Source organism: Agelaius tricolor, unplaced genomic scaffold, assembly GCF_023055355.1.
Source record: "Agelaius tricolor isolate 1412-34295 unplaced genomic scaffold, bAgeTri1.0.p SCAF_8, whole genome shotgun sequence".
NCBI classification, from domain to species: Eukaryota; Metazoa; Chordata; class Aves; order Passeriformes; family Icteridae; genus Agelaius; species Agelaius tricolor.
In genome coordinates this window covers 7793323-7810867 of record NW_027269268.1, presented here as the reverse complement: position 1 = coordinate 7810867, position 17545 = coordinate 7793323, and the positions used below count along the sequence as shown (strand labels likewise).

Below are 17545 nucleotides of genomic sequence, written 5' to 3'. Positions count from 1 at the left end.
AGCTCTGCTAATGGGCAAGGCATGCAAACCCATATTTTATAAAGTGGTGGGAAGTATTTCGTGACCACAGGGCGAAAGGTTTTGCCTGCTTCCTCTTCAGGGCTTGTCAGTGCTGTGTCTCTGTGCCTATTGCTTTGTGGCCTGTCCTTATCAAAAGTGCCTTTCCTTCTCACAGCTTGTCAACAGGAGCAGAAGCCTGAATATACCATGTAGTACTGCCAGCTTTTCCTCTGCTCCTGTGTGTGTTGGAAGGATTGAGGAGCCCTGGCTATGGGTGAAGGGTGTTGCTCTTGTAGGGAGGAGCACCCACAGTGCCGGCAGCGTCAGCTGCTGCATCCCTGCTCCCTGCACAAGGATTTAGGTGGAGTTGGCTCAAGGCTGCAGTGTGCCAACTGCTGTACAGGCATGAGGTGAGCAGCTTTAAGCTCTTAGGCAGTCATTTCCCAGCTCTAAAAGGGAGTGAAAGAAGCCAAGGGTGTGTAGGGGGTTATCAGTGCAATGCAGCAAGTACAACATTATTGTCATGTTCCTTCTCTCTTAACTATCATTGTTGGGATGCAGAGTGGCAGACAGGTTTGAAAGCACAAAGGCAAAAATGCATGGTGGAAGATTGTCCAAAAGAGTGAGGTTATCCAGAGGTCATTCCAACTCATTGTACATCCCCAGCCTCATGTACAGCACTTGGTATCCTTCCTGCATTGGATGCAGACTGAAGGTTGGCAGGAAGAGAGTGAGCACTGCAGGCACGGTGCAGTACTTGTGCATTCTTAATGTGTTCAAATCCCAGGTAGAATTAATAGGAGCAATTCACCAGTGAGGAGTTTGAGAAGGTGTAATTATTAAATAGGAATTCCTGAGCTGTTGGATGTTGAATAGCTCTAGATTAGTTTTATAAAAATCAGAGTTCCTGAGGCTGGCAGTTTTTAATCACTTTAAAGAAGAGTAAGAATACAAGAACAGCCAGTAGTCTCACAGGAAAAATCGATTTAGATAAGGCTTCTGTCCTTAGTGGCCATTAGCTAAATATTTGGAGAAGAAAAGTAAGATGAAGATAAGCAATCACCAATGGTTTTCTTATTGTGTCCTACTGTATTCTGGCAGTCTGACTTTTTTTAGGCATAGTAATTATTTCTTTGTCTTAAAGATTCTCTTTCCTAATTCACCATTTTCTGCCCAGTATGTATTTTATGAGATCTTTTGTAGATATTCAATGTGATGATCAAGTTCTGGTTGCATTGAAAATTCTGAAATATTATTTGTTTTAAAAAGGGATATTGAGCATACATATTACCCCTATTCTGCGGAAAAAAAAATTCTGGTGAACCCACTGTAAAAATGCAGGGGCCTTAAAAATACTATAAATGTATAAAAGCACTCTGATAAGATGTTCTGTTCCTAACAGATATGAAATCATGGCTAAAGTAATATTTAAACAGCAGGCTGTGGAGTAATTTATTTTGTGTATAGCTTTGTGTTTGCATGGTTACTATTCCAAGCTGCTTTATCTAGACCAGTGCAGCAGGTAGAGTAATACAATAGTTTGGGTTGAAGGCACTTTGGAAGGCAGGGCCTTCTTTCTGGGATTAGCTGGGGTTACAGAGACTTTCTGATTTGCTTCCTTACTGCCTTTGTTTAAAAATGCAACTGCAGTTAAGTATCCAGCTAGTGGGGCTGCTTTCCTTGAAGCAGGTGTCAGTGCTCTCCATTCTGGCCTGCCAACACTGCATGAAAGAAACCATGAATGGGAGGATTTTCTTGATTTATAGGCTGTTAGGATTGAAATAGAGCACACAAGAGAAGGCAGGGTGGAAATAATTACCCTGCTTCACAGAGTGGATGTTGTGATGGTTTTTCTTGGTGACACATCAGAACCAGGTAAAATAATGACCTAAAATGGTATCCAAATGTTCCTGTCCTTGTATTCTCAATGCAGTTGTTTCTCTGAGCCTAAGTGGTTACTGCTATGTCTGTGTATCATAATTTTTAACTTCACTTCTTCATACCTAGTTTAAATCAGTATGAACACTATATATGTGATTCACCACCAAAAATTCAGAGACAGTGTTTAAAAATTGACTTGAATTCTTAAAACAGAGACTTGAAGGGCAAGTCAAAAAGAAAATTGCATTTTAATGCTGGTTTTCTTGAAACATAAAATTCTTTCTGAGATGTTCCTGAAAAAGATATGCATAGCTTAATTGTGAATCATAATACTACTTAAATGCCTGCATTAATTTTATGTTAGATTTCAGTCATCAGTGTGTAGATAAATGTTTTGTGGCATATTATGAATGCTTGATTTGCTGTTGTACTTAAAATTAATTTTTTTATCTGCCAAGCTGTGCAAAGAGAATCCCATGGATGTTTTCCATGACACAACACTATAAAAAAAAATACTCGCATAGTTTTACAAACAGCAATGGTCTACAAACTCTTTCATAAAGTGTTTTGAAGGTGATATATCGAGACCTCAATGTCACAAACCAGTAGTGCAGTTCTCTGCTTTTCTTTTGAGAATTTGGAAAAAATAAAGACAAGGATATCTGCTTGGTTTTGGCTTCTTTGGGCCAAAACCCAGATGTGGCAGTTGTTGGTTGAGGTTCCATGTGTGGCTCTGTACACAGAGCATGAAGCTCAAACTGTCACATGGGAAGCAGTGCTGTCAGAACTGAAGTATTCAAAAGCCTTCAGTGAAACGTTCAGGCTTTGAACTGGTTTATTTTGATTTTCTGGGCTTGTGGGCCACCTTCACATCTCATTGTTGAAGTTTACTCTGAAAATAAGAGAGATGCAAAACCAAGCAGAACTTGGTGGGGTCATGGAAACAATGTGAAGGTTGATTCTGGTGGAGGGAGATGCTGCTTTAATAGGCTGAAGGCAATAGGGGCAGTTTTTAAAACAACAAAAAGAATTACACATAAAATGACTCCCTAGAGACGCTTAATCAAACTGTAGCCCCTTGTATGTTACAATGATTTTTATTGGGTTCTAAGTATAAAAGAGAGGACAACATTTAATGTATTAATGTATACATAATATATGTATTACAACATTAATGTTCTAAGTCTTATGTCAGGATTTGACTGCCAGCAACAAAATCCAATGTAATGGTCATTACTAAAATGAATTTGACCTCTGACCTCACACCTGGAAATATTGCAAGGAAACTTTGTACTGCTCGATGATCAAATTTTAATTATTTGCAAGCACACATCAGTTCAATTAGCAGGCCTACTCCTCTCTGGGGAGACATCACCTGGAGTACTGCACCCAGCTCAGTACATGATAGACATGGGCCTGTCAGGGCAGGCCCAGAGAAGGGCCAAAAAGATGATCAGGAGGCTGGAGCACTTCTCTTAGGAAAGGCTGAGATACTGGTGCTTCAGCCTGGAGAAAGAAGGCTCCAAGGGAGCCTTCCAGTACTGAAAAGGGACTTCTAGGAAAGATGTGGATGCTTTATAGTAGGGGCAACAGGACAAGGGGTAATGGTTTTCAGGTGAAGGAGGGTCAATTTAGAGCAGATACTAAACAGATTGTCTAGAGGTGATAGATGCCCTATTCCTGGAAACATTCAGGATCAGTCTGGATGGGGGTCTGAGCAACCTGATCTGGTTGAAGATGTCCTTGCTCACTGCAGTGGACTGGACTAGATGACCTTTCAGAGGTCCCTTCCAATCAAAAAGAAAATAAAAACTTGCTCAGTAGATAAACCAATAGCCCTGCAGTGGCCTGGTGCTATTTCACAGTGGCTGTCCTCACTGAGCAGCCTGACCTAGCCCTGCCCACATCCTCCCTTCCCCACTGATGCCTCATACAGATTTTGTGGTCATCAAGCCTCAGTTTTTTCCTACCCATCCTGCTGGATTACAAAGCCCAATTGCTTTGATCTTGTAATGTGAACCACTTCTGTCCCACCACCTACTCCATTTCTTGCTGCTCTAGATAAACACTGCTTCTTTTTTGCTTTGCAATTTAGGCACTGTGTTAAAATACATGTCATCTTCACAACTAACATGGTTCTCTGCGTGCTGGATCTTTCTGCAGAGGTCAGCAGAACTCTCATTTGGATTTCATTCAGAACTTTTGGAGGGATGTAAAAAAGGAAGCTTGCTCTTTTTACTTCATCCATCAGGATTGCCAGTACTTTGCTTTAGAACCTGCTTGTAATAACAACAGGTTCCAGAATCAAGTTCTTCTTATTTCTGTGCCTTACTGACAAAACCATTGTACCTCCTTTGCATCCTGTTTTCAGTTTTCTTTTCAGTGTCCAGTCTTCTTCAGCTGTGTTGCTTTGCAGTTGCATCTTTTGCAGTTTCTGTGTTAGAAACTGTCCTTGAAAAGGTTTAGTGGGTGTTTCCCAAACTAAATGCTCAAAGTAATAATGTATGGAATGCCCAGAAGAGCAACTGCGTGGTTTTGGGTTAGATCTGCAGGCTGGTTTTGTTTCTAGTACAGCTTAGGGAGGTAAGTTAATATGATGTAAAAAACTTGAAAGAGGGTTACATGATATCTTCAAAACATTACCATAAAAATTCAATTTCGAAAGAAAAATTCAGCCTAAACATATAGAGCAAATTCAGACAAGCAAGTCTGTACCTGGAAAAGCTTGGTTGTGATGAGATTGTTTATTGGCCATGCTGGAAAGGAAATAGATTTCCTTGTTTGGGTTGTTCCTTTATTCAATCAGTAAATCCAGACCAGAAATCAGTGGCTGTTTGAGCTATTTCACTGGGCACCTTGTCTCTGGATGGGGAAGGGGGAGAACAGACAGCAAGAAAGCAGTGTACCTATGTTGTGCAGGATTTATCTTGCTGATTTTTTTTTCCCCTGTGTGAGGCACTTGCTTTTGACACTTCAAATTTATGTTATTTATTTTCGATCCTTATGTTCTAGTGCAGAGCTTCCACTTGGAGCTGAGAGTTATCTGAGGGAGAGAGTGCTATGAATGCCTTCTGTTTTTCTGTGAGAAGAATGTTCCTGTCCTCCAGAAATTCTGTGTTGGAGCAATGAGCTGCAGTTTGGAAGGACTGTGTATCACTGCTCTGAAGGACAAGCATATGTAAAGATAACTGGCTCAGCAGCCAGATAGAGGCAGAATGGGGATAGATGCAGCAAAATAGAGGCAGAATGAGTTTTAAACAAAGGAAGACTTATGTTTAACTGTGTCATTTTGTTGGATTTATATCTGTTACATCATTGCACTTAATGAGCACATGAGGAGCTTTGTGATGTTGAATATACCTCAACCCATGGAGAGCTTTTTTCATGTTTATTTCACCTCCATCTGATATTGTTTACAGTAACTTTAATGAATATATAACTAACCATAAACCCTAAAATGTTAATCTATATTCATGGTGAATAGTATTAGAGTATCTCTTGGTACATTTCATGGTTTTACATTAATAAAACTTTCTGCTTTTTATTACCATGCAGGAAAATAAAGCATGGTGTCAAGAGAGATTTAAGCCAGTATTCCATCTCCAATAATGTGTTATTCTGCAGATGGATAACATGAAATTCATGCAGAGAATCACTTTGTTCCTATAGTAAAAAGAAATATTTGGGCTCAAAGCTTCTGCTAGGCTAGTAAGTCATCAGAATAAATAAGATTTTCATTGTAGGTTTGGTATTATGAGTTTATGTAAAATATTGCTTTTTTAGCAAGTGATGTATTCATTTTCATTCACTTAGGGTGAGGCCCAAAATACATCTGCCTCTTTATCAAAAAGAGCAGATGTTGCCATTAAATTGCTCAAATTTACCATCAGAAAATGGTATTGTACTTCTGTTTTGGCACTTAGTCTTTATACTCAGTTATTTTTTTCTATGTTCAATATCAGTCATTTAGTGATGGCTTCCATATAACACATATAATGGTGATTGGGGGTGGAAACCTTCAGTTCTGGGGTTTATTGCAATTTTTTTTGTAAGATATAAAATGCTGTAAATTTATGGAATACAAAGCTATTTCCTCAGGATGCAGAACTTGGCTCCTTTGTGCATGTGGTATTTTGTGCTATTTTCAGTGCTATAGAATTTTATGGCTTAATTGTCTAGCAAAGTGCATCATCAGCATTGCACATTTGCATTGGCATGTCAGTCTTGTTTTTTTAAATAAATAGAATATGTAGTAAATCATAACTGGCTTTTCAGAATTAAAATTAGGTCAGTGAATGAATTGATTTGTCCTTGCTTATGGTAAGTGTGTTTGTTTGCAGAGTACCATGCTTGCTGTTGAGATGTGTTGTAACTGAAGGATTAAAAAACAAGGAGAGGAAAAAGTGAGGATGGTGTGGGACAAAGACAAAGGACAGCAACTTTGACACAGTTGTTCTTGGAGCCCAGGTTTGGATGCTGTACGTGACATCCTGCAGTATTTTTGCAGGAGACTTTCACACAGTCACTGTGGGTTTGTTAAACATTCAGTAAGTCCAGTTGACAAGTGTGCTATGCTTGCAGAACCTGCAGCCCAGAAATATGGAGGACAATGCAAAGGGTGTTTGCACAAGAGGGCAGAAAAAGCCTGGTGCTAAAATGACATCAAGCCTTTGTCATTGAAGTTGGTTGGTAGGACAAGCAAGTGTCATGGGAAAAATCTGCCGAGGGAACAAGTGCAATTAGTTACCAGCATTTGAATTATTCATCCAAATTAGGACTTCAGTCTGTTAATGAAGTTAAGAGTAGGAAAATACAAGCAAGTGTCTGATTCTGGTGGTAGCTCCAGATTGGAAAAACTTTTGCCTTCAGCTAAGTTGTCTCAAAGATGGGAAGTTGTTTTAAGGACAACATGGCTGGATGCAGCAGGGAAGACCCAGCAAACCAGTAGAAAACCTTGTGGCTTTCTGAATTAATGGTGGCTGGAATATCATTAAGGGGAGGGAACAAGCCACAGGCAGAGGGAGAACCAGGCACAGGCTGGTCCTTAACTGTGAGATTTCCTGGTCACTTCAGTAGCAGCAGTTTGCTGTAGCTCTGTGACTTTGTTTGTGTTCTCTGGTCCATCCAAGGCCTGTCGGTAGTGAGGTTTTACTGTTGCAATTATTCTTATTTTCTCTTTGTCTAGAAGGCATCAAATAGGCTTTCTATCAAATAATTTTGGTGTATTTGCTCTCTCAGTTCTCCTTTTCCCTCTCTCATCTTGTGCTTGGTGGAGGCTGTTGGGATTGGCACGTGAGGTGATGCTCCAGGAGTGCTGCAGTGGGGAGGGAACAGTGGTGGCACTCCTTCTTCCAGGCAAGGTCCAGCCACACATGATGGCCACAGCTGACTGAAGTCTCTTGATTTTACTGACAGTTTTCTTACTGGCAGTTTTCAACTGGAATTCTGGAGAGAGAGCTGCTTCCTTTAAGACTTGTTTTTTTAACCTTACGGAATTTAATTTAGATTAAGTAGTCCTGTTGATGATCACTTCTGCTCAAATTGTGTTTGTTGATACAGACATTTGGTTTGGGTCAATATTGGACAACATTAGGCAAAAATGGATTCCTCTCTTCATCTGAAGTCTTGGCTTTCACTGGATATTCATTTTGGAGTTGTTTTTGTTTTTTGGAGTTGTTTTTGTTGGGATTTCTTGTTGTCTTGTTTTGGTTTTTGTTGTTGCTGCTTCACACCGCACCTACCCACACACCCCTCCCCAGCATGAAGCATCTTTTTCTTTTTGTGACCATGGAAAACTACCATTGCATTCCCAGACACAGAAGTTCTGGGCAGGGAGCAGTACAAGCCCCCAGCTCTAGAGGAGCTTTTTTAAAGGCACTTCATTTTAGCATCAAATACTTATCCTCTTTTTGAAAACTTTATGAGCAGTGCCTTATCTAAACAGATTTTTTGTTTTTTTATTTGCCTCTTCTGGTAAGCCTCTGAAGTATAAATTGGTGACAGGGTTGGAGGAAATGGAGTGAGTTATTTTCTTTCTGTTTATTGTCTGGAAATGATCCCAGAGTTCTGCCTTTATTTGTATACATTGTGTAAGTGTCAGAGCTTAAGCTCACAGAACACATTTGCAGAAGATTTGGGAGTGAAGTGATATTTGTTTTGACAAATGCATTATGGCAGGTAAAAGCAAATTATTTTGCTCAATTCTTTCTGTACAATAATTGTGTAATCCTCAGTGTTATGTACTTTTATGAGTCCTGAGTTGTCTTCTAAGCAAGCCACTTAAAGGATTTTGTATTGTGGTTTGATTAAAGGAAGAACTGTGCTCTCTAGGATTTGCAAATTTGTGAAAGAATCTTACTGCAAAATTGACGTTATCTTGGTAACTTGATGACTTGATCTTCATAAAACCATAGAATGGTTTGGGACCTTAAAGATCATCCAGTTCCAAGCCTTCCTGCCATGGGCAGGGACACCTTCCATTAGACCAGGTTGCTCAGGGGCCCTGTTCAGCCTGGGACTTCCAGGGATGGGACATCCACAAATTCTGTGGGCAGCCTGTGCCAGTCCCTCACCCTCACAAGAAAGAATTTGTTCCTGATATCTAATCTAAACCTACCTTCTTCAGTTTAAGGCAATTTCCTCTTGTTCTATCACTATACCCCCATGTAAAAAGGTTATATACTCCAGCTCCAAAGGGCTCCAACTTTCTTGTAGCCCCTTTAGGCACAGAATGCTCCAGGGAGCCTCCCCTTCTCCAGGCTGAAAATACCCAACTCTTTTCCTGCCTTTGAAGGAGAGGTAATTTAGCCTGTTTTTCAGGTTAGAGATTGTACCAGTGACAATCATATGTGTCGTTTATTTTAGTATATAGCAAACAGAATGGGTTTGTATGGAGGCTATTTTTATTTTTTTTAATTGGGCTTCTAGTGATGACAGATCACCAAATATGTTACTAGGTATTGTTTCTTGATTGATTTGACACTAAATTTAATTTGCATGTTGCCTCTTCTTAGCTGCAATATGGAAAACAAATGTAGGATTTAGAGAAGAGGGGATTAGTGATAGCAAGATGCATATAAAATCATCTCACACTGTTTTAAGAGTGAGCAATTGCTGGCTTGCAATTCAGAATTCATTTTTCTAATACGCTTATGTTAACAGTTTTATAATTAAGCTTCACTTAAAATTGTAATAATAATTTCCTTTTCCATTCAAGCATAACAAAGCACTTAAACAAGCATTAATAAGCCTCATATCATCTTTGAAAAATAAGTATTATTGCCCCTATTTTATAGTTGGGTAAACATAATTGAGGGTAAGTGATTTAGTGTGAAGTGACAAATCCTGAAAAGGGCACCTCCTGGATACCCTTTCAGTTCGGTGAACCTCAGTGTTAAAGTGCAGATATTGGGCTAGATCCTTGAGTATTGAGGCTTAGTAACAAAAACCAACCTCAACAATGCTTGGTGTAGATGGAAAACTGTGTAAATAAGGTGCATTGTGGTAGAAAATGTGGCTCTGAGATTCTGATGGGAAAAGACATGTCTGGTGCATCACCCTGGGCAAGGGTGGAGATCTCTGTGCTCTCTGCTGCTGTGGAGATGAGGAGCCAGGAACACATCCTGGGGTGGGTGACCACAAAAGCAATCCATGAGCATCCTCTGAGCAAAGCATTGTGGTCAATCTCTTATTTCACAGCTCACTTGTTCAAACATGAAGACCCTGAATCTTGGCTGGGTTATAGGACTTTGATTATCCCTTGACAAAATGCCCAGCCCAAGCTGGATTTGAAGGACCTTGTGTGTTACCTCAGTTCTTTGAAGTTTGTCCAGTATCTTCCAAGCAAAGACTTTGTATGTAACCTCTTGATAATGTGTAACAAACAGAAAAAGAAAGCAGTCTAAGGTCAGTTGCATGTTCACATAGGGAAAACTTTCCTTTCTTTTGGGAAGCTGATTGGTGGGAGATTGTCAAGGTGCATTTAATGAATAAAAAAACCTAATAGAGTAAAATTAGACTGAATTAAAGCTGACTTTGCTGCTACTTCCAGAAATATATCCTTACCCGCACCACAGCAGGAAATGCAGACTAACTAATTACAGATCCCTCAATGGAAGGCATACCACAGCAGGCTAGGAATAGAAAACCTTCCTTCAGAAAAAAAAAAAAAATAGAAGCAAACCATCATTAATAGTGATGAAGCCACCTGGAAATTAAAACCCACCCTTTGGAGAGATGGAGAATTGCAGTGTGGCCAAAGACTGCTGTTGGCTTCTAACTTAAATTACACTCTGGTGTTGCTTACTGATATTTTTCAGAAATATCATCACTGTACCTATGCAGCATGTGTAAAGTTCACAAATACAGAAGTTAATGTCATTAGCATTGATCAACAGCTTACATCCATTACTGTGTTTGAAAATTCCATATGTATATAACAATGCCTATACATTGTATAGCATATAGACATCTGTCTGTTGTAAATTCAATATTACAAATTTATAAGCAAAACATTTGGATATGACTGAAAAATCCTTTTCTTTCTATTTCCTGAGAGGTAATTGAGATATGAGGACATAAGGTGTTTCTGACAAGTATTTAACCTTGGTGCATATTAGAAGTTCAAGTACTTACCATATCTAAGCAGTATTTGTCCTTAAATTAATTATTAAATAGAAGTTACATTCATGAATATTGATACTTACCCACAGATTAAAGGGGCAATGAGTCACTTGGCACCTGACTCACTACTACAGAAGGAGCAAAAATTGAAGTAGTGCTGTCTCTTGGGTAATTTTTAGGAGTGAAAAACAATTATAAGGAAGTTTTATTTTCTAATAGGAAAGAATATAATTCTTTTGCTGTCTTGTTGGTGTTAGTAGTGGACTAGAAGTAAACCTTGTCTGTCTTTAGGAGGTCTTATAAGGAACCAAATAAGCAATGTAATCAGGATACTAGAGTCAAAATGGAAGAAAATAAGAATTTGGGGTACTCCTCTGTATTAGCCTGCAGTTAGTTTTGTTTAACCTTGCTTTGAGATGGAACAGCACTCACTGACTACTGAATTTTTGTTATGAAAAATAGTATTCAGCTGCATTCAGTCATTTTTGGATGCTTTATTGTTACCATCAACAGCATTTCTGGATGCAGTATTACCCACAGGACTGAAAAAGAGAGAGTTCTTTTCCAGGATAATTGTATGCATAACTTAATTTTAAGCAACTGAAGCATCCTAACACATGTGACTTTAAGCAGTTGAATGGTGTCTCAATCAGACTATCCAGGTATCTAAAATTATGCACAGCACTAAGAACATTGCTGCATTATATTCGAATGCAGAAAACAGAATTGCAAGACAGCAGAAGCAAAGCTTCCACAGGCAGAAGTCAGTTTTGTCTCCAGTGTAAGTCTTTGACAACCTCCCACAAGCACAGTTGCATGTACATCACAGTTTTTTATTCAACCCCAGCAATACGAGCACGTTTATTGGCTAAAATTGATGGACTTTCTCACTGCAACTGCAGTTAGACCAAGAGTGAAATAAAAGGCATGAGGCTGAAACAGAGCTCTCATTATTAGGTACCAGACAGCTATAATCCCATCTGTGGAGATGTACAGCCAGCATCTGGGTCATGTGAAATACTCCCTCCCTCCAACCAGAAGGCCTCTAATGATTATTCATGATTAATTTTAAAGCAAGCTCTGCAATATATTAAGTGAGTGTATTCTCATATTTAGAATCCCTCCCACTGAACAGCATTTCAAGCAGCTATTATTATAACAGTCCTGACAACTCCCTGATTAATCCTCATCCATGTGTGTCAGATATTATTAACAGTTAACTAGTCAAAGCTCAATCTCTATTACTCCTTGAGCCTGTTTCTTCATGCAGAGCCTGAGTGGAACTGTCACACGTGTCACCCTGTCAAGGCAGGATGCATGACCCGTTCCCACTTGTAAATTTGTTTACTGACATGTCTTGTATAAAATGCCTCTCTAAAGATGGTGGTGGCAGTTCTAACCACTGGTGCACATGTCCGTGGTGGTGGCTGCTGTCCTTTGAGGATAAATAAGTATGCTGTAGGTATGGCACACAGTGTCAGCTGCTTGCCATGCACACTGTGCTGATGCTCTGCTGGTGCTCAGTCTGATATGACTGCAACACTGGGCACCAGTGGTCACTGTGTGGGCACAGTTTTGGCCAGAGCAGGTGGCTTGGCTCAGATACTCGCAGGAATGTTTGTCCTGCTGTTCCTGGTCTGCTGTCATGTAGCAGTTGCTGCAGTGGGCAAGATAGGTTTCATCTGGCATATTCTGCAACTGGATCTTCTGGAACAATCTTTACAATTTTGGGCTTAGAAGTGACTTTGAATTCACTGTCTGGGTTCTGTCAGTTAAGAGTAGGTGTCTCATGCATTTGTCTTCTTTCATTACAAACTGAATTTTACCTGGACTGACCTTAAAATTTTCTGCTTGGGCCCTTGCTGTCTCTGGCTTCAGTCTCTGCCTGAACTGATGCTCTTATGCTGTCATTAGCTATTATGTGCTGGCAACACCTTCAGGTTTTTTTTGTGTTCATTAGCGAAAATACTTTGTCAGCTTATTCAGTTTAATTCCCAGAAATAAGAAGAATGCAAAGCATTTTTTCCCCCCCTCCTTCAAAGTATGAGCTTGAGACAGTTGATTTTCTGATCTGATTTGTCAGTATCTGTATGGATGACTAAGTATGTTCTTAGCAATGTGGCTGCACTGAATGTCTGCTATGGGAACTGAGGAATGCTGTCTCTCTATAGCCTTGCTAAGAAAATGGAAGCAGAGGTGGATTCTATTCTTGCTATATCTCTCCTAAATTTGGCCAAGCTCACGCAGAGTGGGCTTCAGCTGTGAGTCCCTCCGTTTACCAGCTCTGTCGTTGCAAAGAACCTATTTCTGCACCCACATATGATGGTTGTCACTCAACAATTGATGTATTAATTGGGCTTATTCAAGAGTTCTTGTACTTCATCACATTTCTGGGTATTGTGTAATAGCTCTCTTTTGGTGTTGTCTCTGTTTATAAGATTATAATGCATGCTAGCTGTAACTTTACATATTTATCCAGTTGACATTAAAATAGAAGTGGAGAATTGAAGAGTGGCCTTATTCTTGAAATGGAGGATTTCACTACCAACTGTTCTCTGGTCTCCATATGTTACAAAACTAAAATTCAGGTGGTTTTTTAAGTACCTTTTTCAAATGCAGGGTTGTAGATGAACTTTAGCTGCAGTACTGAAGTTGAAATGTGTGGGTATATTGCTTTCACAGTGAACAAAGTGCAGTTGAACTCCAGTATTCCACTGAACAAGCAGGGTTCCTTTCCCAGTATGGCTCAGAAATGAGACCTAATGCACACAAGGAGCCTGGCTGATAACTTGCATTGCCTTGGTGCAACATGTCTGCAGTTTGGGCATTTTCATTTAAAGATTTTTCACTCTTATCTGTGAGGTCTTACACACAAAAGCAGCCTGATCACATCTGGCCTCAACAAACCATTTGCAGGTCTTAAATGCCTTATTTTTGTCTATTTGCATGGGAGAAGAGGCATTTAATTTTCTGCATTTTTGCTGGTACTTCAAGTACTGATCATATTTTGGGTGGCTTTGTGCAATTGCAGAGTCCTTTCAATTTGTGTGACCTGTTGTTCTATGTTTACTTTCACTGGTACAGTTCTTGCTTTCCTTACCTTGAAAATACTTTTGTGCAGGCTGGTTAATACAAGAAATCTCAGTTCTCTGAGGCTCTGCAATTATAAGTTGCTTTTTTGCACCTTAAAGCAAGGACTTTCAATAGCTCTAATCTTTGTCTAGGTAGAATTCCTGGAACTGCTGGGACTTCCTAGCAGGACCTGGTGTTTTGTTCTGTCAATATGCAGCTAGAAACACTTTTTTTCCCTACATTCGGAGGTATTTTGTTCACCACCATCCATTTTGATCCTGTTTGCTAGTTTCACTCCCTGTCTTTTGTTGCAAGTGGTAAAGAAACCCTCACTTCTGGCCCATTCAAGAGGTTGTCAGAAATAATGGAAGTATTTTTTGGCATCTCTCAGCTTGCTTTACACACACAGAGACACAGACACAAATAAGTGAATCATCCCCATGGAGTCTCTGTTTAAATAGCTGAAATAGGAAAAAGTGTGTGGAATGAGAGATGATTGGCAGGCAAATATCAGTATAAAGCAGATTAAAAAAATGTGTCTAAGCTTGTGGAGAAACGTTGATTCTGAAAACTAGATTTAGACACAAAGGCCAATATGAAGAAAACTGACAAAAATCCTGCAGCAGGAAGCAGAATATGTCTTCGTGCAGCCTGTGCATTTGTAAATTCATAACAATAGCAGCTGCTGTACCAGATAGTCTCTCTGGCTCACTCTCTGTCCTTTCCTGTGAGAAGATAAGAGGAAGAAAATGGGAATTGCATTATGTTTCCTGTTCCTGTTAATTTCAGATCTGGAAAGGGCTTCTGCTTTACTCTGGTAATTGGGTTACATACTGCAGAAGACCAATATATTTTCATGATTAATAATCTGTTTTGGCAAATTATGTATTTCTGAAAAGTACATGGAGGACACTGCATTTTAATCTTGGAATAACCATGGTTTGCTCATTTATAAATATGCTTCTCTGCTCTTGCATAAATGTGCATAAATCACATTTCAAACATGAGATAATCATCAGCAGTCAGTAAAAAAGATATTTCCATGGCAACAGTTGCTAAATTGAACAGTGCATCGGTACCTCCTCCCTGGCTTTGTCCAGAAGCCTCCCTGACTTACCCACAAGTAACCAGATAATCATACCTGTTAAAAAATAACAACCTCCCCATTGCCTGTGTAAAGAATTATCAGAGCACGAATTAGCAGTAATTCATTACTGCTGACAGTACTGAGCATCACCCTTTTACATCTGCACTTCTCTAACTCTCAGTGGGCCCTGTCAACTTATTGTGGCCTTTCCCCATGCCTGGTGGAGTGGCTGTAATCGTATTTTGAGAGCTTTGGAAAAATCATCTGGCCTGGATTAAAATCTGACCAGTCTCTTCCTGGTTTTTTCTTGAAAGAAACGAAAAAATTGTGGAAGTGATGGCACTTCCCATGGCTTTATGGTCTTTCTTGCTCTTCTTTGTATGTGTCCAGGAAAATTGCTGTTTAAAGGAGTGAAAATTGCTGTTTAAAGGCTGAAGTTGTTCAGTAGGCTCTTGGAGGTTATTGCTCCTCGATGTGCAGGTAACATCAGAGTGAGCATGAGGATACAGGATGAGGGACACGGGGCTGATGTGAGGGCTACTTCTTTGAAACCATACTTGGTGGGACATTTTAAGAGGGACTGAGGCAGGAGGTCAAGAGGGACCTTTATAGGAGCTCACCTGTGGTGGAATGTTAGAGAAGAAAATTGGGGTTTGTTTCCATGAACAGTTAACAGCATCTTTCTGCTGAACTGTTCTCCAGGATTAATTTCTGTTAGGCAGTTTCTAACCATAGGAAATATTTTACTTTTAAATCTACCTTAGCACTAGTGTGAAGCACTGTTCTAAATTTCAAATCAAGGTTTTCTAAAGAAGAGCTCAAACAGGCAGAGAATTAACTGGTACTTCTTCTTTCTGTTTTTTTCTTCATGTCTAAGCTGCAGGGACATATTTTGGCTCTGTCTTTATTGAAAGATGAGCATCTCTTTGCTAGTATCCAAAATGTTTCCTATTTACAATGCTTTCCCTGAGTCTCAACCCTGAGTATCTTTTATTGTTGTTGTTTTGTAAGGCATAAATTCACGTGGCCTTGTTCCACCAGCACGGTGGCCTGGCTTATCTTGTACCTTGTCTTTATCTTGGCCTGTTCTTCCTTCATCCTAAACTGGAAACTGGAGAACTGAAGGAAGAATGGCAGAGGCGGACCACGCTTATTCCTGCAGCCTTGGGAATCTGGTGGGAAGCTGAAATCTGCACTGTTCTGTTCCCTGTCTCCTAGAGCTATCTTAGGCAAACGTGGAGAATATAGATGCTAAGGCATTCAGAAGCATTTTGCTTTCCTTTTGGGGCAACTGGAGATGTAGAAATGGACTCTCTAATGGGAGGCAACTGAGGAATAGATGGACTTGGAAGGATGACAGCTGTCATGTGTCATGGGTTTTAAAATCCTGTGTGTCCCTGACCAAAATGGGAGTGTTATCAGGTTGCTTAGTGTATGGTAATTTCTGAAATGAATGTAGAATTTTAGCAGGTCTTAATTGATTTTGCACCTGCATTTTTTTTCTTTTATCTGAGAAGTAAAACTAAATTTAGTCACTGTTGCTCTTTATTAAGAAAATGGAATGAAAAATCTCAGCTGTCTTTAACTGTCCCTGCATCTCTAAACCAGCTAATTTTGCATTTCCATCTGACTCTGTATGCGATCAATTGTGCTTCATCTGCTGAGTATGAAGAGAGTTTAATGAAGTTTACTCAGGCGGGATGAAAAGCTGTTAATATGGCCATTCTGAGTTCAGGAGGTTGTGTGATTGTATTCTTATAAATTTTCTCACAATTCTGAGAAAGAACAGCTGTGTAAAATCGGTTTCCCAAGGAGAAATTTGCTTCTATACTGAGAGAGCTTGTCCATATTTTCTGAAGGCTGTCTGTTCCATTGGAGTAAATTTTAAGAGGCTGTTTTTCATTATTAAACTTGAAGGATCAGGAACACTAATGGTATCTTAATCAGTGTCACAATTAAACACAAAAAGCCTGGTCTTGGAGTTTCTGGAAATAGTTGTGTGGAGCTGTTTCAGGTTTAGATGCACTGATTGACTTTGGGATGACTTGACCATTTGTTGGTTTTACCAATGTATGAAAACCCACTTTTTTGTGTTCTTTTGGTTTTATTTGCCTGCTGAGGTTGTGCCTCAAATTATATATGGAGTTCACAGACATACTCAGCAATATTAGGGCTTTCAGGTAGAGTTATCTGTAATTTAAGTATCTAAATCCCTGTTTCCAGGGTAACTTAGCATGGGACACATCACCAGGAAATCAGACAGACTAGAAAAGGGGTAGGCAGTATAGGTAGAAAAAGCAAAGCAAAGAAATTGTAAAAAATGTAGTAAAAAAAGAAAAAGAAAAAAAAATGAGGTGCAGAGGAACAAAATACTTGAAAGAAGGATTGCATTGAATTGTGAGGCAGTAAGCAAGTTCGAGAAGGGAATTAAGAAGGACTGAAATTGGTGAAGAAAGATACCATCCCCTGTCTGAATTCTCTGCTTCCCCACAAAGCCTTTTTCTGCAAGCATTTCAGATGGACCGTCCCCCTTGTCTCCTCTGTCTTCCTGTGGCATCTTCATTCAGCCTCTGTTTCTGTTCCATGGACTAACTTCTCTGTCTGGTGGTTTACAGTCCCTCCAGAGGAATGGAAGCTGTTGCCAGCAATTGAACTGGGTCTGTGGTTGTTTTGTGTGAGCAACAGGGCTGGTAATTCTAAGGGTTTTCTCCTTGTACCTCACAAGAATTAAACCTTTGTTGATGAGGGTAGAAGTGAGCTCTTCTGGCTGCTGCTGTAACTCCCAAGGCAGTCACCGCTTGTTGTTGGAGAAACATATCTTTATGAGACCAGTCCACAGCACTGATTTTATCTTTTTGTGAAGGTAAACATGTAGAAACTGGG

The 17545-nt window shown here is 39.7% G+C and overlaps 1 protein-coding gene across 5 annotated transcripts in view; it reads left to right on the top strand.

Moving 5' to 3' along the window:
- MAPK10 (mitogen-activated protein kinase 10) overlaps positions 1-17545 on the top strand; it is a 147178-nt gene that overhangs the window by 9496 nt on the left and 120137 nt on the right. The window contains exon 1 of one of the 5 annotated variants that reach the window (XM_071431536.1): positions 6340-6359. The exons of the other annotated variants lie outside the window; for them this stretch is intronic. Coding sequence (XP_071287637.1) covers positions 6355-6359 — 5 coding nt within the window. The 5' untranslated portion in view covers positions 6340-6354. Of the gene's footprint in view, positions 1-6339; positions 6360-17545 lie in introns of those variants that run through there. 5 annotated transcript variants of the gene reach the window in all.